The sequence below is a fragment of the Tenrec ecaudatus genome, chromosome 15 (assembly GCF_050624435.1).
Source record: "Tenrec ecaudatus isolate mTenEca1 chromosome 15, mTenEca1.hap1, whole genome shotgun sequence".
Classification (NCBI taxonomy): Eukaryota; Metazoa; Chordata; class Mammalia; order Afrosoricida; family Tenrecidae; genus Tenrec; species Tenrec ecaudatus.
Genome location: NC_134544.1, coordinates 29,288,470 through 29,310,701, shown reverse-complemented (window position 1 = coordinate 29,310,701; position 22,232 = coordinate 29,288,470). Strand labels below are relative to the sequence as shown.

At 56.8% G+C, this 22,232-nt stretch overlaps 1 protein-coding gene across 1 annotated transcript in view; it reads left to right on the top strand.

Moving 5' to 3' along the window:
- The first annotated feature begins 913 nt into the window (after positions 1–913).
- The window catches only part of ARK2C (arkadia (RNF111) C-terminal like ring finger ubiquitin ligase 2C), a 115,899-nt gene continuing 94,580 nt past the window's right edge, over positions 914–22,232 (top strand). Inside the window, exon 1 of the mRNA XM_075533245.1 lies at positions 914–974. Coding sequence (XP_075389360.1) covers positions 914–974 — 61 coding nt within the window. The remainder of the gene's footprint in view (positions 975–22,232) is intronic.

Here is a 22,232-nt window from a genome sequence, read left to right as displayed (position 1 = left end):
TCCAATGGAAGGGCGGGCAGGCAGCAGGCTGAGCGTGCACGCCTTACCTGCATCGGCTCTGAGTGTCCCCCCTCTGTGGTTTTGGGGATGCGTTTCTTGGCACGTGTCCTGTGTTCGCAAGGCTCTCAGTGTGAGCACGCCTGTGCTAGTGTGCCTGGGTCCTGTTTGCGGCGCTTTCCTCGCTCCCCAGCTTCACGGCTGCCTGCAGTCAGTCAGGCTCTGCACGTGCGCCAGCCTCCCAGCGCACGTCCCCGAGTGACCCGTGCGCTGCGTGCAGGGCCCTCCGGGTCGTGTGCACTCCGTGCGCTCGTGCCCGCCTCGATGCACGCACGAACGCACCTCCACGTGTCTGGGTGCACGTCCCTCCCCGTGTGTGCACGTTCCGTGTGCTCGCCGCCCGCCCAGCTCCGTGTGCAGGGCCGCCTAGCGCGCGTGCGCGCGCGCTCTGTCGGCTAGCGACCCGGCCGGGCCGGGTGCCCGGCTCCTCGCGCCCCCGCAGGGCTGACCCACCCCCCGCCCGGCCGCGGGCCGCCGCGATTGGCCGCCCGCTCCCTCCTCGCCGTCACTCCCGCCCCCCTCCTCCCTGCCACCCGCGCGCCCGCGGTCCCCGCTGTCCCCCGCGGTTCCGGCGAGGCCGCGCCGCGCTGCGCTCCGATCCCATTGGCTGCGCACGCCTTTGTGTGGCGGCAGCTGCGGCCCCAGCGCCTTTGAATGTCGAGAGGGGCCGGGAAGGGAGCCTTTCCATGGGCCATCTGTCTCCCCGCCAGCCGCCGCCCCGCCGCCGCCTGCGCCCCGCGCTCCGCCTCCCGCCCCGGCGGTTCCCGCATCCTCGCCGCCGCCCGCGTCCTCGCCCCGGAGCCGCGCCACAAAGGGCCCGCGCGCAGCCGCCGCCGCCGCCGCGCGAGGAGCCAGGATGGTCCTGGTCCACGTCGGCTATCTGGTGCTTCCAGTGTTTGGCTCTGTGCGAAACAGAGGTATCGCTTTTTCCTTTCGGGGTCGGCTTCGGAGCGGGGGTCGCCGCAGACACCGGGGTGGGGGCGGGCGCCGCGGGCGGCGGGGGACTCGGGGCGCACCCGCGGGGACCTAGGGCGAGCGGTGGCTTCTCCCCACCTCCTTTCAGGAAGACCCCGAATCTTGGGGGTGGCGGCCCTCCTGGGAGCTTTGGTAGTGAAGTTTGGCAAATGGGACCCTCCCTCCCCAGCCCTCCTATTTTTCATTTTTTTGCGGCGGACGAAGTTCCCCCAAATCACAGCCCCTGCCTCTAAGACCTAGCCCCGTGTGATCGAAGGGAGGAGAACGATGTCTGTGTGCGCGCGCGTGTGCTAGCATGCTTGGGGTTCTGTGGGTCGCCAGCTTTTTGAGGTATATGTGTGTTGTATTCTTTGTCTTTGCATTTCTTCCCCCCCCCCCTTTTTTTTGGTCATTGGAACCGATGACTAGGGAGTGGGGACCTGGGGACCTGAGCCTTACGCTGTCCCCCTACCCCCTCGTGGGCGCTTGCCTGATATCCTGTGCCCCCCCACCCCCCGTCACCCTTTTTGTGTCTCCCGGCCCTCAGCAATTGTCTTTGTATGACAGTTGCGCACAGGGGCTGAAGATGTGTGTGTGGAGTGTGCGTGTGTGTTTGCCAGTGTGCGCGCGCGCCTCTGATAGTCAGACCTGCACTGCTGTGCACCCCTGGGCCTGGCCAGAGTGGGCTGTGTGGCCCTGGGGTGCTGCACGGAGTGCGAGCCCCGGTGGCAGCTGCCCTGCCAGCCCCTTGCCCGGCAGGCATGGACAAAGCTGCAGGCGGGCGGGCGGGCGGCGGGCGTTGTTTCCCACTGTGATCTCTGAGGTGTGTTTGGCCGGGCCCCTTTCCCCACACCCCTTTTCCCTACATTCTACTTACAACAATAGATTAATTCTCCCATGACACCTCCCCCACATTTCTTCCATTTTCTTTTAATCAAAACCCCTCACCTTCCCAAGCAAATCCAAGATGCATTTAGACCCCCCCCCCCTCCTTTTTGTGTTTTGCCTCTGGACTCACGTTTCTCTTCTTGGAAATGCTTTTCTGTCCTCCCCCACTCCGCATCTGCTTCCCTCCCGCTGTCGGAGCCCCCCCACCCCCACCCCTCAGGAGCACACACGGAATGATGTCTTCCCACCGCTGAGCAGGGCGCCTCCACCAAGTCCGAGAGGGGGGTGGGGTCGCCGGGCCAGCGCGTTAGTGCGCCCCAGGGGGCCGATTGGGCCAGCGGAGGGAAGGCCGGCCCGCTGTCTTCCAGCCCAGCTGTCCCCAGCCCCACGCCTCTCCCCGGAACCTAAAAGGCATGGTGGACCCCCTGAGGCCTGTTTGAACCGCAGTTTTTTGTGTGTGATGGTAGAATGATGACATTCTGCATTTATCAAATCTTTTTTTTTCTTCATTGTGTAGCTCAGTGAATGGTCAACTCGCTGCTGTGTGCGCTGTGACCCTTCTGCCTCCGCATTTAGCTGTATTGTGACACCCCTTTTAACCATTTCCTGTCTCCATCTGAGGAAGGCATTGCTATTTAAGCGGCAGTATCCCCTATCTCAGGCCAGCCTAGCCAAACAGGGGACACTGGGAGTCGGGGGCTGTTGGGGTGCTGGGAGAGGGGATGGGGGAGGCTTGCATGAAACCTCCCTTGGAAATACCAGCCCCTTCCCCCAATACGCAATTATCTCTTATTACTTGGCATTTCCTCTTAAAACGGGTGTGGAACATTATACTAGGCAGAAATTCAAAAATGATTAAGAAGGATGTTGAGCCTGAAAGGATAATTATCCTGATTAAATCATTATCATGCTCATTAATACCACCGATCTCTAAATACCATTGCAGGATGTCGATTCCATGTTTTGAAATTCAAATTGCTCAGCTGCCTTTAAATTTTATTTTTAATACCAATCCTCCTCCACCCCCAACAACAACAACAAAACAAATTCTGACCTTCAGGTAAAGTTTTACTTTCATGGCAAACACACCCACAGGAAATCCATCGGCTGAGGGGTGATTTGGGCTAGGGTCAAATGTAACAACAATGTGACAAGAACCCATGACCTTTCGATAGAGGATACTAATGCTTAACCCAACAAGGTCCTAAACCACAGTCTTCTTGTAAAACTGTAGACAGTCTGCCAGCTTAAACCTGTTCTTTTTAGCTTCCATTGTAGTAGTTTAGGATGTAGGCCATTTCAGAATAGCTATAGAGTAATAACCATTTTTGTATCTTCATCTTGTTTAGCTGAGTACATTGCACTGTAAATCCCTGTTAAGTGGATTCCTTTTGCCTGGGCTTGGAGGCTGCTGCACCCCCGTTCCCGTTATCTGGGTGGCCATCAGTTCCTGGCAGCACCCAGGCATCACAGAAGACATTACATGGAGTCGGAGGCCAAAAAAAAAAAAAAAAAATCTCTCTTTAAATTACATCTCTAGATGCAAAAAAGCCAATCTTTGGAGAAATGACAGTTGTGGCTATTCCATAGCTGTTCACAATTTGGCACCCCCCCCCCCCAAAAAAAAAAGAAAACCAAAAAACAAAACACGGTCCATGGCTTAAGGGGGGGCCACGGCTGTAGTGTCTTAATTGTTTAATTGCACAATGTCGAGTATCTTTGGACATCCGCCCTGGCCCTTTAACAGCAGGCTCCCTTCTGCTGCCTCCCCAGCCAGACCTGCTTGAACATGGACACAAAACGGCCGAGATTCTGAAAGAAGGCCCTGACTTCTCCAAGGGCCCTTCTACACGGAAAGCTCCCAGTAGCCTCCCCAGACTGCCATTTGGCAATCTGAAAAGAAAACGAGAGAGAGAGAGAGAGAGAGAGAGAGAGAGAGAGAGAGAGAGAGAGAGAGAGAGAGAGAGAGAGAGAGAGAAGAAGGAAAAAGACCGCCCCCCCCACCCTCCGCAAAATGGTTTTCCATTAAACAGGGATAGCGTGTTCTGCTGTGCTGAACTACTTCCTGTTATTTTGTGGGTAATTTTTTCTGTATCAAATATCCTTTTGGTTGTGTATCTTTTTCACCTTTTCTTGTACTAAAACTAAAGCATGATCTGTATTTTTTTACATCCCCCAGTTGACAATGTACAGCTCTCGGTTAGAGACGTTGCCCTGCTGAAGTGTACTGTGGTGGTGTAGCCCGGCCATCTGCTCATTGTACGCTGCTTTGTTCTGTTGCCCTTCCGAAGCATGGTGGGCCCAGCCTTTTTATTTATTTATTTATTTTTGTATCGTGTGCATGATGACATTGTTACACACAGAATCCACTAATACTAATATACAATCTCTCAATAAAGAACTAGTTTTCCTATATTAACCTAGTGTGCTTTTTCTCTTGCTGTTTCCCCATTTATTGTCGTCTCCTGCTGTTTAGATCCCCTGCCCTTGCTTTTCTACCCCACCCTCACCCACCCACCCACCACCCCACCGCCCATTGTAAGATTCGAGTGAATGCCTTTTCTTTCTTTCTTTTTTTTTTGGTGGTACAGATATGGTGACTTGAGTCTCATCTGATCCATATCTTTTGACAATAGATGTCTGGGGTGATGTCACACTGCAACAGCTCAACTGCATAGAGGGAACCCCCCCCCCCCATTTCTGGCCACCTGTGTACTCAGCCCACCCATTCCATTCCTGGTTTGCACATGACATGGACAAGCTGCCTGTGGTGCCTGGCGAGGAAGGGAAGAGGCACTTAGCGTGAGAGAAGGGATACTGTTCTTAACTAGCAGCCTTGTAGCATTTCAGACTCACCCATTTTGAGTTGTTTTAACTTTGCCTTTTCCTGTCTCATTGGTTTACTGTCCTCTTAAATCATGCGGGGCTGACAGGTTACACAGAGTTGAAGCCCTTATCTGGGATCTGAAGGGCCCTTCTTCTCTCTGCATATATGAGTGCTTTGGGGACCTGCAAGGTCATCTGATTGAGATCTCAACTCTGTTTGCAAGAGAAACTCAGACTGTGCCCTCCCCAGGCCCACAGCAGGACCTGCCCCTGCAGGAGTGAGGTCTGGCTCTCTCTCACCTGCTCAGGGCCGCTTCAAGCAGAGCACAGCCTCCTGCCCCAACAGCTGCCTCAGCTTCACCTGGGGAGAGGGGGCCAGGAGTGGGGGGCTGGTGGTGGTGGTGGAGGTGGTGTCAGGACCCACCCCCAAATGGGATAAGAGGAAGAGCCCTTCACATGTGCCAGATCCCACCGCAACCCCAATTCAAGCATTTCTCAACGACACCCATTCAGTTTCAGCCCAGGACCAGCCTCCCCAAAGGAGGTACTTGAGACTCAGGAAATCTGTGGATTAAAGGAATGCAGGGTTTCTTGAAAGGGTTGTCGGTTTGGGTTTTTTTGGGTGCAGCCTCTACTACTGTGTGGTGCCTACTCCTTGCTCCCTTGGGGGGCGGGGTTGGGAGGGGCTCCCCTCCGTCTCCCTGCCCCTCACAGGCACCCCTGCCTGACCACTGCACATCCTTCTTTGTGACTTCCTGCGACGACGGTCTTCTCCCGCCTGTGACTGCCCTCTCTGCTCGGGGCCCTTTGTTCTCCAGTTCTCCCCAGCCCAGGTAGGAAAGCTGAGCTGATTCACGGTGACACGCGGACACACAGGGCCGTTCCCAGGGGAGGCTCGGACTGTCCTCTGCATGGGAGTAGATACGCATGACCACAAGGCTGGTCCTTCTAAGGTTTCATTTCTTTGTTTCTTCCTCGTCCTCTTCTCTCTCTTTTTACACGTGGCAACTTTTCAGTTTGTTTCTAGTTTTGAAAAGCAGAACCTGACTCCCCAACATCCCAACCTCAACAATCATAGAAGGACCCCCAGATCCATGGACCTCCTTCACGCTGTCCTAGAGAGAGCAGAGAAGGCTCCTACGATCGCCATCCACCAACACCAAGGTTGTCTTTGGTCCAAATTAGCTGTCCCGTGCAGGCCATGTCTGGGTTACACACACCCAACAACAGGCAACTTATACTTCCAAACTTAAGAGCAAACTCACTGCCATCGAGTCGATGCTGACTCACAGCGAGCCTACAGGACAGGGTAGAACTGCCCCTGTGGGTTTCTGAGACTAACTTTCACAGGAACAGACAGCCCCGGTGTTCTCCCGGGGGGAGAGGCTAGTCGATACTCTTCAATATCATGTAAAATTGTCCTCACTTTGAACTAAGCCAGGGGCACAGCGACTTCTTCATCACCTTCGCCTGCTGCAGGGGCACCATTTAAATCATGGCAAAGGCCTCGTTTCCCCGCACTGACACAAGGCTACACCAGCACTGGGTGCACCTATTCCGACTTAGCTACAAAGTCCACCCAGGAGACACACCTGAGACGGGATCGTGTATGCAGCCTAGGACTGCCTGTGGGTCAGAATTGTTCGACCAGTACATTCTGAGGCTAGTTTGTTTGGTGACCTAAGAAGATAGAAACCTCCTGGCTGAATGGGGAGCCATGCTTAGCGGCCTGAGTTTTGAGGTTGTTTAGAGCTGGAACACAGTCCCAGGAAGGAGACCTTTCCCCTTGGGAGCTTCTGATGTGTACCCACTTTCCTCACTTTGACTCCAGGATTTGGGGAGGGCCGTCTGTTCGGTCGACCCTCTACCACAGACTGAAATCAGATGGGACAGGGCTTTGATCCCCAGGCCCGTGTGTGAAACCCGCACCAGAGAAGGCCTGCGAAATCCATGTGTTCTCTGCAGCAGTAACCTTCCACGAACCAGGGCATCGCTTCAACCACTCAACATCAGAGGGCACGGCCACCCAGAGTCCCGCCCTCCTATGCAGAGGGTAGCATCCGGGCCACTGCCCTGCTTGCATTTTGCTCACTTCCTGCCCACCTGCTCCTGTGCTCGCCTTCCTTAAATGTGCACCCCCCGCCCCCCCCACACACAGTTTTGCCTTGGCGAGCAGAGAGAGCTTTTCCAGGTGGAGGAAGCCATGACTCTGTGTGGTCACCCTCTCCCAGGGACAGGCCTGTGGGGATAGTGGGCCTTTGACCCTGATTCAGGGCATGGCCTTGGTTTGCCTCATGCCTACCGACCTTTGTCAGGTAACCGTGCAAGACACGTGTGCCTTTGTTTCCATCTGGATCTAAATAGCTTTGGCCCAAAGCCTGGTTTTATGTCGTTTGAATGTGTATGAATATTCATGAGTTTCGGATCTGGTTTGGCCATAGATGAACCAACGTATTTCCAAGAGAAGAGGGAAATAGGGGCTCACCTGACAGGACCGTTTGAACCAGGAAAGTACACCCAGACCCCAGCAGTGTGGCCTTTCTCCGTGCTTGTACTGACTTTGGTTGGTTCACTCCCTTGCTCACCCACTCACTGGCTCCATTGCTTCATAAGGAGTGGGTTGAACATCACTTCGGGTCAAGCGGGCCTGACTCTGCCCTCTAAGGGCTCACCCTGGTGGGGGCGGTGAGGAGAGAAATGCTCCCCCAGGCAAATGCCGAGGGTCCACAAACCCATCCAGATGAGTGCCACAGGGTCCTGGCTGGTGACACAGAGCTTGGAACATTCAGGGGTTGAATCCTAGCCTTGTCTTTACCAGAAGCTAGGCCACACTGCTCTGAGCCTCATCTGTACCATGACCATCATTACATCTACCCACCTGATGGACGAGGTCTCAGCTTTTACCACAAAGCAGCTGCCTAGCACGCGCGTGTTAGGTGGCTGCCGCTCCCCTTCACAGCGGCCAGGAGTTTATAGTTCAAGTGATCACCTGAAACCAATGACAACCTTCCTGAACAGGTGGGGTTGGTGTGCTCAAAGGGTGGTGTGTGGAAGAGCTGAGGAAGAGGCTGGAAGTTGCAGGGAGGGCGCGGGCAGGACGAACGGATGCGACTCGAGCTGGGGCCGGGGGCTCTGCAGCCTTGGTGAGGACAGGAGTACTGCGGGGAGGTGTGTGTGCGTGTCTGTGCAGGCCTCCCGCCTCCCATGCAGCTCAAGCGGCACTGGGCTCCTTGTCCCGGGTTGGACGGCTCTGACTTGTGCAGGCTGAGAGTGGGGGAGAGGAAGTGGGAAGAGCATTGGAAGCCTCCAGAAGCCCAGGCAGAATGCAGACTTGGTCCTTGAGCCATTGGGAACTCTCTGGAGAGTTGATTCAAGGACATCCTCTGGAAGCTGTTGGCGGAGAGTGAGTTTAGGGGCTGTGGTCAGGGAGGAGGCCAGGCACCCTTTCAGGGACAATGGGGGCCCGGACCAGGGGCCGGGGAAGGCATCCTGGGGACCTGACTGGGAGGGACAAGAAACAGTATTGAGGTGTAGAAGGAGGCTGAGGGCACGGAGGTCTTGGGGTGCATGGGGACAGAGAAGATGAGGGGACCAGCAGTTTGGGGAGACACTTGTTCGGGGTTTCGTTCCACCTTCAGAATTTGAGTCCGTGGGAAGGGGACTGTGGCCATGACTTTGGAGTTGAGATTATAGTTCTTTGAGATGGAGAGTCCCCATTGCAGCGGGCCATTCACCATCAAAGTTCTTCATATTTGCATCCATTCTTCTCATTAAAGCCCCTCTCCCTGCCACAGCCCCCTATTTGGTGATTCACACGTATCAGTCTCGGAGAAAAATCTCAGTGACCATCCCAGCCTCCAGTGTGCTGGGTCCGAGTTGTGCCTCCGCCATTGCTGGGGGAGCAAAGCTGGTGCCACTGTGCCTTTGGTGGGTGGCAAGGCCCCTAGGATGGGCCAGCGCCACTGAGTATTGCTCTCCAGCCTTGCGTAGAGGCCTTGACTATGGAGAAGAGGGCAGGCTGGAGGGGGATCGAGGGCAGAGTTGAGGGCACCGAGGGACTAAGGGTGAAATTGGGGAAAGGTCTGCCGAGAGGGACAGACCCCCTTTCCAAGCTCTTCCCCCTCTGTGATCTATCTCTCTGTCTCCCTGGCCCAGGCTGTGAGGAGGTATTGGGGACCAGAGAGGAAATTGAGGTCAATAATGGTGAAATGCATGTCCTCCCCCTCTCCCAAGCTAGTGTATGACTGGGCACAACTGGACCCAGGTATCTGGGTACCCAGCCACAGCCCCCTGCATCCCCTGCCCCTCATTACCACCACCAGCACCACCACCAGGATCACTGCCAAGTCCAAGACAAGGATGAGGAAAGAACCCAAGCTTTCCCTCTGAACCTGGGGTCCCAGTGGATTCCTTACTGCCACCAGCAAGGACCTCTTTCCACTCATGTCTGCCAAGCTTCAGGGTGGGGAACCCCATCCTTGAACCCCTCACCTTCTGCAGGGCGAGTCTGAGGGCCTAGAGGAGGGTGCACGATGGGCCCTAGGCACGGATTCCCCCCACCAGCAAGTGAGCTGGGTAATACTGCTCAAGGAGTCCTAGCCAGCGAGGGGAGACTGAGGCAGGGCTCCCACGTCTGTGTCCTCTCTCAGCTAGATCACCGATACCTTCACGAGTGATGTCTGTGTCACAGCATGGGTAGTAGGTTCACAGTTTGGAACCTTTAGAAAACAGACCAGAGGCGGGAGCACCCCGATGACCATGTGAGGGACATGCCTTCGGCACCGCCATCCGCATGCCTGTGGTTTGGTTGCAGCGCTGTGAACGAAGCACTCCTACACCCGCCACCCCTGTGTTTTGTGATGTGCCACTGAATTGCAAGCAGGCTCACATTTTGCAACATGGTTTTCCCAAGCATGCTTTTTGAGAGCTGCATACTATTCCATTCTGCCGACTGCTAGACCCACAAAGTGTGACAGATTCTGATGGACTTACTCTCCAGTGAGCTACGGGGCCATCTGAGCTGGGCCGCTGTTTAGCATGTTGGGGGGAAGAGATGGTTGGTAGATGGGCCAGGTGGTCCTCAAGCCTCCCTGCCACCATCAACAGGTGTGTGTGTGTGTGAGGGGGGCTGGGGAAGAAATCAAATTGGGATAAACTGTTCCGAGACCTGGGCTCTGATCCTGGCACTGTCACAGACTTACGCTGTGCTCTGAGGGGAGCAGCTTCCTTTCCCAAGCCTCAGTTTCCCCAGTTCATCAAACGTGTGTCTCGCCCTGTGAAATCTCCCAGCCACCAAGTGGAGGTCACCCACAGCGACCCTGTAGGACAGGGTAGAACTGCTCCCGCAGGTTTCCGAGACTGTAACTCTTTTTGGGGGTAGAAAGCTTCCTCCTCCCTGCCAGCATCTGGTGGCTTCAAACTGCTGACCTTGTAGCTAGTGGCCCAACGTGTAACCTCTGTGCCAGCAGGACTCCCTGTGAAATAGAGGGCGATGCCAGCTAGGGCAGTGGCAGGAAGAACTTGTAGCTCTAGGGGTGCTGTGGGCCCTGAGCAGGCCGTGATGAGCAGTGGAAGGAACCCAGATCCGCTTCCCTGAGACCTGGCTTCGAGGCCCACTCTCAGGGACACGTGTGTGACGTGAGGGCAGACCAAGCTGCCCTGCGCCTTCCTGTCCTCATCTGCCAAGGGAGATAGTTGGCCTGATTGCCCCTTCCTGCTCTAAGACATGGAGCTCCCTCCTGCAATGACAGCCTGCATCTCCGTTCTCTCCTTGGCTTTTCCTCCGCAGGAGCTACACACCCTCCAGCTCAGTAGGCGTGAGACCAAGGTGGGTGGGAGCAGGGCTCTTGGCCCAAGGTACCCCCTCTCAGCTGTTGCTGCGCTGTCCCTTGAACATTTCCAAAGTCGGTGGAGGTGCCATGTGGAGGGGTCCTCCAGGAAGGTGGTAACTGTCGCCTGGGTCTCAGCCGCAGCCACACCCCCAGGTGACCTCAGCAAGAGCTAGGAGAGGACCGAGTGGCTGCTGAGTCAGCTGCAGCCTGCCTGCCAGGAGGTGGGGGAGGCTCGGGGGCTGGAGGAAGGGAGACTGCTGCCAACACCTGTTGGCTGGAAGGGCAGGCAACCCTGAACAGCTGTTGCCCCCCATCTGGGCCTGGGAGTGGGAGGGAAGGGGTGGAGGCACGCTCCGCTTCTGTCTGCAGACACACGAGTCCCCCCCAACACACGAATGTTCCCCCAGACACACCAGTGTGCCCCCAGACACACGAGTGTCTCCCCAGACACGAGTCTCCCTGCGACAGCAGGCTTGGCCCTGGGGCGTCTGCCTCTCCAACTGCCAGGGTCCCATGGCTCAGGAGCCCCCTCTGGGCTATCAGGCCCCAACTCTGGGGGGCGAGAATGGCTTGGACCCAGAGGCTTGCCCCTCTCCGCCCCTTCATTCTGCTGACCACAGCTGATTAAGCTGACCCTGGGAAGGAGAAAGGGGCCACGTGGCACAGTGGTTAGGCGTTGGAAGGTTGGATTGGCGGTTCTACGCATCAGCCATTCCATCGGAGAAGGATGAGGTGGTCTACTTTCTCAAAGATTTACAGTCTCGGAAACCTCATGGAGCTGCTCTGCTTTGTCCTATAGGGTTGACATGAATTGGGCTGGGCTCAGCGGAAGTGGATCTAGTTTTTGTTTAGGTTTATTTTATTTTTTTTAAGAAGAAGAAGATGAGGCAGTATTGTGTGGGGCAGCCAGCCCATGGGACCTGACCTTTCTACAAGTCTCCCTTGCCCTAACAACCACCCTATGTACTCAACTCTATGTCTCGAGGAGGCTGGCACAGAGCTTCATCCCTGGCCCTTTGGAAACCAGAGTGTGTGGGCTTGGCCTCCCCTCTCAGGGGATCGATCACGTGGCTGAGGGTTTCGGGGGAGTCAGGCTGAGGAGGCCCATTAGGGCTGGGTCAGGAGAGGAGCTATGCCTGCAAGCTGCCCTGCCCCACTCCCTGGCCTGAAGTATGACCCTGGGGCTGCTGCAGGGCTGGGGGGCTGGAGGAGCAGAGCCCCAGGCACCCAGCCCTCCCCAGCCCCAGGAAGATGGGGCCATGCGAAGAGAGGCCATCTGGGGCAGAGGAGTAGAGTCCACCAGCCTTCAGCTTCACCTGACTGAGCAGTTAGGGTGGGAAAGTGAAGGGTAAGTGGAGGAGGAAGCTGGGATGTGGTTTCTGCTCTGTCCCGTTCCTCCTGAAGGGGGCCCTGGCAAGGTGACACTTCCCCCAGGAGAGGTGGGGGACAGGAGGGCAGGTGACCGGAAGGTGATGGAGCCAGAGGACTGCTCCCCTCTCACCTGGGCGGCTGAGCCCTCCTCATCCATGCGGTCGGCAGGCCGGCAGGGGAAGTCAGACCGCCCCCCCCCCCGGGGGGGGGACACAGGATGGTGAGACGTCACAGGGCTGCCTCAGTGCCCCACCTTTGCAGGGTGCGGCCTCCTTACTCTCCACTTCACTGGGAGGTGGTTAAGTATCCCTCTGGCCGTTTCCAGCCTTGGGCAAGGGTGACCACAGGCCACGCCTACAGGGCTGAGTGACGCTCATGCTAAGCTGCCCAAGGGCTCCTTCTCAACGGTCTCCAGTGGCCTTCAGTACGTTAGGCGTTGCTCGCCCTCACCCCCTCCATCTTGTTCCGGAACATTCCCTTCAAAGGGAAACCCTGTCCACAAGAAGCGCAGTGCTCTCCGCCCCCCTGGCCACCCCTCAGTGCTTTCTGGTCAGGGGCAGCTGGTTGCAGATTCTGCATGGCATTGTGTGAGAACCCTTAACAGAAGTGCCATGACACATGTGTCCCTGCCTGCTGGCCTCCTAGGACATTCCTTGGGCAGTGAGGAGCTGCTGGGGACGAGTTGGAGAAGCACTACTGAATGGGAAACCCAAGCCAAGCCAGTTCTGGAAAGTTCTCTCTGGTTCAGAATCCAGGGCTCTGTACCCCAAGGGCCTGTGAGAGCATCTTGGGTCCTAGCTCAAGGCCCTCGGGAAGCAGCAGCAGCTGCAGCCAGGCCATGAGGGCCGCTTGGGGGGGACCACCGAGCGGGGTGAGACTGGGCAGCGGGGAGAAGGGAGCACTTCAGGGTGAGGCTCTTTCACTCCCCGCTGGTCTGAGAGGGAGTCCCAGTGGGGAGCTCAGGTGATGGAGGGTATGAGGAGGCCCTCTGTGGGGGCATCCAGGGCAGGTTGTCCTGTCCTGAAGGGCATTCTGCACCTTGGGGCTTGTGCCCAGGCAGGGCAAGGCTGTCTTTGCCAGGGCTGCTTGAGGGAGTGAAGGTAGACAGCACAGGGCTGAGTCTGGCTCCTGGCTTTCTCAACAAGCCGGGGCTGTGTGTGTCTGGCTGCGCGTTGGCGATAGCCTCAGTGTCGTGGAGGGGAGGGGGTGATGGGGCCATCTGAAGTACGGGGCACACAAAGCCCTAGAAAGAGCCAACAAAAGACCCTCCCCCCACTGCTTATTGGGTTTGGGACCAGCGAAGGAGACCTGAGCACAAAGGGGATCCTGGGACAGAGGGCAGGACAGGGCCACACATGCTTCCCTGGAATGGTGTGGACCTTCACAAGTCAGTCACCGAGCAGCTCCTGCGGGCTCTGGGCAACAGAGGCGCAGACAGCTTCTGGTCTACCCGGGAAGTGGGTGGGAAACACACCCACCTGCCACACAGAGGGCCCGGCTGGTGATCACAGTGACCAAAACGTGGGGCCCCACCTGGACAATTAAGGTCCCTGAGGCCTGGGGAAGCCAGGTGGACCTCCTGGAGGAGGTGTGGCCAGAGCTGCCCCTGAGGAGGGAGAGCTGTAACCCCTCTACCCCTATATCCTTGTAGGATCAGATCTGATCCAAGAGGTGAATGTCCTGGAGCACTGAGCCCTCCTGTTTCATCGTCATCCCTCATTCCAGCCCTCCTTCCCACCTGGCAACTCCCCTATAAGTCCCTGCCCCCTTGCCCACCCTCTGCTTGGCGAGTAGGCAGCTGTCCCTTGTAGGACAGCCACATGAAGGGGGTTCAGCTGCAGAGAGGAGACGGGGGTCATTCCTCAGGGATTTGGCTCTACCCTTTGCAGAATAGACACACCTGCCAGGGCTGCCCGGAGCCCCCCTGCTCTGCGGTGGCAGGATGCCTCCACCACAGTGCCTGGCACAGAGAAGGAGGCCTCTGTGGTGTGACACACATGGGCAGGGGGCTGCCAGGCATCGGGCTGACTTGACAGTAATTGGTTCTTTGGTAGCGACTAGGGAGCTACTGACCCCGCATGCCCCTGTGGCTCCCAGGAGATATCTTGGATTTGCCGAAGGGTTCCTGGGGCCAGAGGGAAGCTGCTCTGAGCCTCCGTGTTCACGTCCGTAAAATGGCAACAACCCTGCCCTCCTCGCTGCCTTTCCTAGGGGTCTGTCCAGTGCAGTTCAGACGGGCCTGGGGCACCTGCTCCAGCTGGGCTCTGTGCCAGCCACTGGGCACAGAGGACAATAGCAGCTGCTTAGGCAGCACTGATTCCCTGCCAACTGCTCGGCCTGGCCTGCCACAACAGTCTTGGGGGCCACTGACGCACCGTGCCATTCGGGGAGGGCCTGGGGAAAGCCCTCCTGGAAGGGGACTCCTGGAGGTGGAACTCCAGGTTGAATCTTTCAGGGTGGTCTGGATCAGAGGTGGGGGTGGGAATGGGCCCATAGGAGGTCACGGGAGGAGTCATCAGGCACACAAGAGTGGGCCATGGGGCAGCCTGGCCCGCAGACCGGCACTGCTGGAGCAGAACGGCTTTTGTTAATGTATCCCATCTACACAGAGTCTCTGTTGCCCTGGGCTGAGGGTCCACCAGGAGATCAGGCGAGCCAGGCGGGAGCCTGGAAGGACGATCAGGCAGGAGCTACCTTGATAAAGGGGTCATCTGGGTACTGACCCGAGGGGCGGGAGAATCTCCGCCAGGGAGAAGTGGGGGTGTTGGCTGACCCCTCCCACATGGTCCCATCAAACATGGTCCACCCAGACCCCAGGAGCCAGTCAAAATTATTTCTGAAAAGGGCTCCTGGTTTGATTGTTCTTGGGGATGTATGGTTGGAGGTTCAAGGCATTGCCCAGCTTCATAGTGAGGAAAAGACCTGGGTTTCGCTTCAGTAGCATTTCCCCGAACTCTCTGACCCCAGAACTGTGTGTGTGTGTGTGTGTGTGTGTGTGTGTGTGTGTGTGCCTGTGCACACGCAGGCATTCCAGCAACAGTTAGGATTGACACTGCTGCCTGCAGCAGTTTGAGAGTCACTAGCTGGGGAGCTGGGTCATCTGGCCCCAAGCATCTCCTTCTTCTGGTCAAGGGGCACTAAGAGGCCACGGAGCAAGGTGGCTTGTCACTTGGGCACTGCCAACTTAAGTCCCCTCACACCTGCTTCCAAGTGCACTCTCTCCACCTGCTTAATGAGAGAACTCTAGAGTGGGGGCCCAGGGTGGCTCAGGGAGCTCTGCCCGAGGGTAGGGAGCCCACGGGATGAAGTCAGGGGGTGGCCCTGCTCCCAAGCTCGGAGTCTTTGCCCGGCTTTCTCCCCTGCTCAGCTGTCAGTCTCCTGCCTCTTAGCGTCCCTGAACACACAGCACACAATCCGCATAGCCCTCGCTGTTCACACGACAGCACCCGCTGCTGGCCCGTGTCAGCAGCTCTAACCTGTTCACTAAGGTCACTATGAGTCGGAATCCATTTGGGCTTCCGACTCCCGGAAGGATTTAAGGTTCCAGAACCCCAAGGTCAGTTGTGCCCTGCCCTCTGGGGCGGCTGTGAGTTGGAATAGGCTCGATGGCAGTGAGCGTGGCTTGACGTTGTTATCCAGGTCACTGCGGGAGGAAGAGGAGGCTATGTCCCCCATGCAGATTCAGCCTGTGCTATCCCAGAGGGTCACTGTGAGTCAGAATGGCCTCCCTGGCAGCTGTCCGGTTCACGCATGGTCATCACATGAGCCACGCATGCCCATCAGCACTTATAAATCAATGTCCAGGCTTTCATCCCTCACTGCCCACGTACACATGCCACACCTCCACCTCGTGATCTCCACCCCCATGCCACACGTGATCTCACACGAGTACCAGCCCAGGGGTCCACACTTGATCTCTCAGGAGTACCAGCTCAGGTATCCACCCATGATCTCACACGAGTACCAGCCCAGGGGTCCACACATGATCTCACAGGAATGCCAGCTCAGGTGTCCACATGTGACCTCACAGGAGTACCAGCTCAGGTGTCCACACGTGATCTCACAGGAGTACCAGCTCAGGTGTCCACACGTGACCTCACAGGAATGCCAGCTCAGGTGTCTCCAGATCAGCCCCTTTATCTTCCTCTCTTGGGCAAATCACCTGTCCCTCCACGCGGTCCCTATCCCACTGAATTCACACAATACGTATTCCTCCAGCAAGGAGAGGCAGGCCTTCACACAGGACAGCACCCGACCTGAGCGAGTCCCATGGCCCAGCCAGGCAGGCCGAGGTATGGACCGGGGTAGCCTACAGCTCACCTTTCCACTGTCCTCAGGACTCCACTGTCCCCACTGGCCCCAGCTGAAGGCCAGGAGGGCGGTACAGCTGACTGGCTAGGGTCCCCTCCCAGCGGCCTGGATAAAGCAACATCAAAAGCCCCCACTGGAAGCTATGTGGTCGGTAGGGCTTCCTGGAGGCAGTGGCTCTTGGGCTGGGAGTAGGGGGTCCCCTGTCGGTTGGGCATGGAGACAGGGCAGTGGCATAAGGGCCATGGGGAGCAGGGCATGGGACTGGTGAGCCACCCCACCCCCACACCGTGAAGGATCCTCCCCATGTCCTGAGAACACTTTGGGCCGAAGTGGGGGAAGAGGCGGCAGGGCTAGAAGGCGACTGACAGACATCCCACTCCTGCTGGGTTTCTGCCTGCTCCCCCTTAGCTAGCCCCGGCTACTGCGCTCCCCCACCTACCCCCACCGGGGTAGCCGGGAGAGTTAAGGACCTGCAGGTCTTGCCTTTGCTGCTTAGTTTGATGAAGGACCCTAACACACCGGCCAGCTCGGGGCCCTCGGGCTGAATTGCAGCTGGTGTCATTTCTCCACGTGCAGATGATTTGAGGGTGCCCGTGAGTCCGCTCGTCCTTCCTCAGCTGAGCCCAGCACCTGGAGGACATGCCTGTCTCTCCTTGGCAAAGTGCCCAGGCTTCCCGCCCCTGCAGCGAGGGTGGGAGTCATGACCAGGGAGCATGAGGGGCAGCTGGGCCAGGCCTGGGGCTCCACGCCGCAGGGGCGGGAGGCAGAGAGGCCCTGGACGGTCCCCTGGCCGTACTGTTACATCCTCAGGTCAACACTTAGTGACCGTGATGCCCAGGACTCATTAGTCATCCCCAGCTTCCTGGTCTCAACCCCAGACCCACAGAGTGGCACCTCCGGGTGGGACTTGGGGCTCTGCACATTGGAAAGAGTCGCTGCGCAGGCAAGTCTGGGGCTCGTGGGTGATCTGCTGCCACATGCAGGTGTTATTGATAAGGAGGCTGAGGCCTGGAGAAGGCGTGGGGGCAGGGCTTCCCTGGACACACCAGGTTGGAGCAGGGCGGGGGTGGGGTCAGACCGCAGCTGGGGTCCCGTGTCCTGCTGGTCTCCTTCACTCAGGGAGAGTACTAGTGATCTAGTCCCGCTGTGGTGGTGGCAGTGAACAAACAGGCTTTTCTGTGCTAGCTCTGGGGCTTGAAACAACCAGCTGCTCCCAGGGGGAAAGACGAAGCTTTCCACTCCTGTGAAGAGTTACAGTCTCAGAACCTCACAGGGACAGTTCCACGTGGGTCCATTCTACTCCGTCCTGTGGGTGAGTCAGAATGACTCGAAAACAATGAGTTTGGGTTTGGTTACTGGATCTCGGGGTGGGGGGGTGGGGCGAGGCGGAAGGCCTTCTCTCTCCATTGGAAGGTCCCTGTCTCCTTTTCAGCTTGCTTCTGGCTTCCATGTGTTGGTTGCTATTGGTTTCTTCCATCTCTGTTATTGGCTTCTGTGTGAGTCTGGGTCGACTAGAGAACCAAATCCAGAGACACTCGTATATGTGTAAGAGAGAGCTTTGTATCAAAGAGTAATTGTATATTAAGAAAACATCCCAGTCCAGTCCAGATCCAGTCCATAAGTCCGAGATTAGCCCATATGTCCCATACCCATCTATAAATTCCTCTTCAGACTCATGAAACACATGCAATGCTGCTGAATGCAGGAAGATCACAGGCCAGTGGGTGGAAAGTCTTGTGGATCCAGTGATGGTGGAAGCATCTCAGCACTGGTGTGGGTCTCTATGTGGCTCCTCCAGCTCCAGGACTCGGCTTGCATCAGGGCCACTCCATGTGGCTTGTCAACAGGAATGTGTAGCAGAGAGCATGTGTCCCCCTCTAGGGAGGAAGACAGGAGTTCCCAGAATCCTTAGGAGAATGCCATGCCCACACAGAGGCCCCATTGGCTGTGACCTGCTGACAGGCTAGACTCCATCCCTTCGCAAGTTGACAGATTATGAAACTGCCACAGCTTCTGTGTCCAATCAGCTCCCTTTCTATGTCAAAGGTCATCGGTTTAAGACACACCTACCCCAACCTGACCCCGTTCCTACTTGGGGTCACATCTATAGGCATGAGGGTGAGAATTGCAACACACATTTAGGGGGACACCATTCTGTCCAGAACACACGGCTTCCTCCCTTCTCCTTCCTCTCACGACACCTTATCCCACTGGACCTCCGTCCAGCCCCCGCCCTAGGTCCTCTCAGAAGGAGAAGCAGGAAGGGAAAATTCATTAGCCTTTTGAAGAGCAAGGTTTAAGGGACCAGCTATCCTGGGAGGACCCAGACAACCGTCAGAAACTCACTGCCATCAAGTCAATTCTGACTCATCACGACCCTACAGAAGAGAGTTGTCCTGTGGGATCCAGCAATTCGATGGGTTCTAAGGCTGGAAATCTGTGTGAGAGCAGACAGCCTCACCGCTCTCCCTCAGAACGGCTGCTGTCTTTGAACTGCTGGCTTTGTGGTTAGCTGCCTAGCGTGTAACCTACTCTGCTACCAGGCCTCCTCCAATGATCAAAGAGGGCCCGAGTAGACAGAAGCCCACAGGGACGGCAGAGGATATTCAGGCAGTTCACATGGACAAGCTAGTGCAGACTCACCACTCACTGCCCAACTGTGTGTGCACCCGCACCTGCCCCCCCGCCCCATGACCCCTGCAGACATGAGCAAGTCTTTCCCTCCTCTCTGACCCGTTGTGTTAGGTCGGGTTGACTCGGAAAACACATCCCGTGACACTCATACATGTATAGGACAGCTTTCTCCCAAGAGGTTATTATATATCACGAAGACATCTCAGCCCAGTCCAACTCAAGCCCATAAATCCGACACTAGTCCATAATCCCTCTTCAGATTCACACAGCCACATGCCGCGATGCAGACTGAAGGGAGAGCACAGGCCAGTGGGTACAGAGTCGTGTGGATCCAATGGCGGTGGTGGCATCACGGGGCTCCGGTAGCAGCAGGGTGAGTCCTCAGGAAGGTGAAGGCCAAGAAAGAGGGGGAGGTTCTCAGGAACTCACTTATGAGAAGGCCACGCCCACAAGGAGGTACCATCAGCCCGTGACCTGATTGACAGGCTAGACTCCACCCCTACATGTTTATATATCAAGTTACCATAACATTATATAACTACTATACATGTCATCTGTCCACCTGCCCCCGTGGTCCCCACCCCATTGAATCCACTCAATAAATATCCCAACAAGGAGAGGGAGGCCTTTGTCCAGGACAGTATCAGAAGCTGGACTGTGCCCCTCGCCCCGAGCTGATGAAGCCAATGCAGCATAATTTTGGGTGGCCCTCAGGGTCCGTCAACCCTCAGATATTTATAAAACAATAATTATGTGCCAGGGGCTCCAAGGGTGCCGTGGTGAAGTGCTTGGTTGGTAACTGAAGGGCTGGCAGTTCGAACCACCAGCTGCTCCTTGGGAGAAAGATGAGGCAGTCTGCTTCCGGAGCTTGACAGCTGTGGTGCTTACTGATGCTGAGCCATCGACAGCAATGGCTCTGCAGTCCCAGGCAGGACGGCGCTATGACAGGAAGCCTCCTCGGGCCTGCCCCGGGGGCCACTGCTCGCCTGGGAGCACACCAGCCAGGGGGGCTGGTGGGCTGTTTGCTAACTGCTCTGCCCTGAGAAATGTCCTTCTCCCTCCTGGAAGGGCAGCGAAGCCCAGAGGACCTCAGCGCCCTTGTCTGTTCATCAGCGGCTGAGTCAAGCGGACACGTCCCACCAAGCAGCAGCACCACGTTGGATGAGTGGCAGCCAGGGACCAGATGCCAATGAGCCGATTCTGACTCCTGGGGGAGCCGGCTGTGTCCAAGTAGCAATGAGCTCCACAGGTTTTCTGTGGCTGACTTTTATGCAAAGTAGATCACCAGGCTTTCTCCCATGCCCCGTCCCCCCAAGATGCCTCTGTACGGATTGAACCTCCAATCTTTTCAGTTAACAGCCGAGCGTATCAGCCATTTGCACCACCCCAGGGACGCCCGGGGTCCTAGTGGGTGCTCATGAGTCGTGTAAGGAATCCAGATGTGAGGATGAGCACAGACAAGCACACTAAACTCTGAGACTGCGGAAGAGTGCTCTTGGAGAGGCTGGCACTGCTGAAACCAACCCTTCCGGTCAAGAGTGGAGACGAGGTTCCCAGGGAACAGGAAGCGATCCCTCAGGGATGGGAGGCAAACGGGAAGGTTGAGAGGACTGAAGGCTGTCTCTCAGGTGAGGAGGGGGACAGAGAAAGAGGAGGCAGTCCTGGCCTAGGGAGGGGGCGTGTCGGGAGGTCCAACAGGGCCCGGCACCCACAGTCCCTTCTCACCCATGTCTGAAGACCTTGAGGGTCCAGGAGAAGCCGAGTGTGGTGGCCCTTACAGGGCATCAGTGCTTCCAGGCAGAGTGAAGGTCCTTGGGGTCGACCTTGACCCTTGGTCTCTCCCTCAGGACGGGAAGCCCTGAGAGCTCACATGTCCAGGGTTCATGGTCAATTGTCTCATACTCTTCTTCCCTCCAGCTGTGCCACAGGCTGCCGTGGGTGTGTGTGTGTGTGTGTCTTAGAGTTTCCTCTGCTCTTCAAGACCCCCTTTCCCTCTGAGGACTGAGTCTGGAGGATTCTCCAAGGAGGTCCTGCTGGGTACCTCCGTGCCTTCTGGCTCTCAGCTTGTGAAGGGCCGTGGGGCTGGGCTGCAGGACAGGCCCTGGTGGTGTCCTCCAGGTTCTGGGCTCGAGAGGCAGGCCTTTCCCCACGGAGTAGCTGCAGAGAACGGGGGGAGGGGAGAAGAAAGGGCTCAAAATAGAGGCCAGCGCAAAAGGCGAGGGGTTTGCAAAGGCTCATTCCCTCCCACTCACCAAGTCACCCAGTGCCGTCACCCCGCAGCTGGTCCCCAGCCCCTCCCACCCATCAGGAGAGCAGGCTAGAGCTTGTCCGCATGCGGTGATCTTCACAGCACCTTGCGCCTTTCCCCCAGCCCCCCTGAGAGAGAAGAAAACCTGGGCGCGGGGAGAGGCGCTGGCCGTAGGTGTATGAGACTGCTGTGTGGGAAAAACCAGTGAGTGGCTTTCGCCAGCAGGCCTTTGTCTTCTCACAGTTTCTCGGAGGCCAGAACTCTGATTTCAGGGCACCAGCTCCAGGGGAAGGCTTCTGAGCTTCTCCTGGGTGGCCTTCCTGTGATGTGACATCTCTCTTCCCCATCTCAGCTTCAACCCTCTGTAGACCTCAGACACGGTGGACTCAGCACAGGTCCTGCAGGGATGCTGGCTGGTCAGCGTTCACAGGAAGCCCATTGCCCATGCAGCGTAATCCCGGGCAGGGGCTGGGGTTCACAGTACAGGCATAGTTTGGGGGACGCAATTCACTTCCTAACCTGGCCTTGAGACTGAATTCCCCCTGCCATCAAGTCGAGGCCAACCCATGGCGACCATATAGAACAGGGTAGAACTAACTGCCCCTGTGGGTTTATGAGACTGTAACTCTATGAGAGCACAAAGCCTCATCTTTCTCCCATAAAGTGGCTGGTGGTTTTGAACTTCTGACTTTAAGGCTGGTAGCCCACTAAGCCACTGGGGCTCCTATAGACTGTCTCTTTGAGACAGAAGCTGGGGTTGAAATCCATGCCTCTGTCACGACCTGCAGCAGTCTACCACCTGGAGCGCAGGGCCCCAATTCTGACCCCACCCAGACATCCAAGCCTTCAGCAGGGAGTCCCAGCTGAGGCAGAAACTAAGGAGGTCTCTTCTCCCATGCACCGAAGTGGTCTTCCTCTTGTTCTTGAGCTGTTTAAGTCAAATAACCTTGTGATGACCCCAGGAGTGTCATGAGAGTCTGAAATCCTGTTTTTGTTTTTGGCATAAAAATGTTGTTTTGAGAGTCTATAATCTTTAAGGAGCAGATTTTCCCAGTTTGTTCTCCTATAAGCCTCTGGATGGATTCAAACTGCCAACCTTTTAGTTAGTGGCC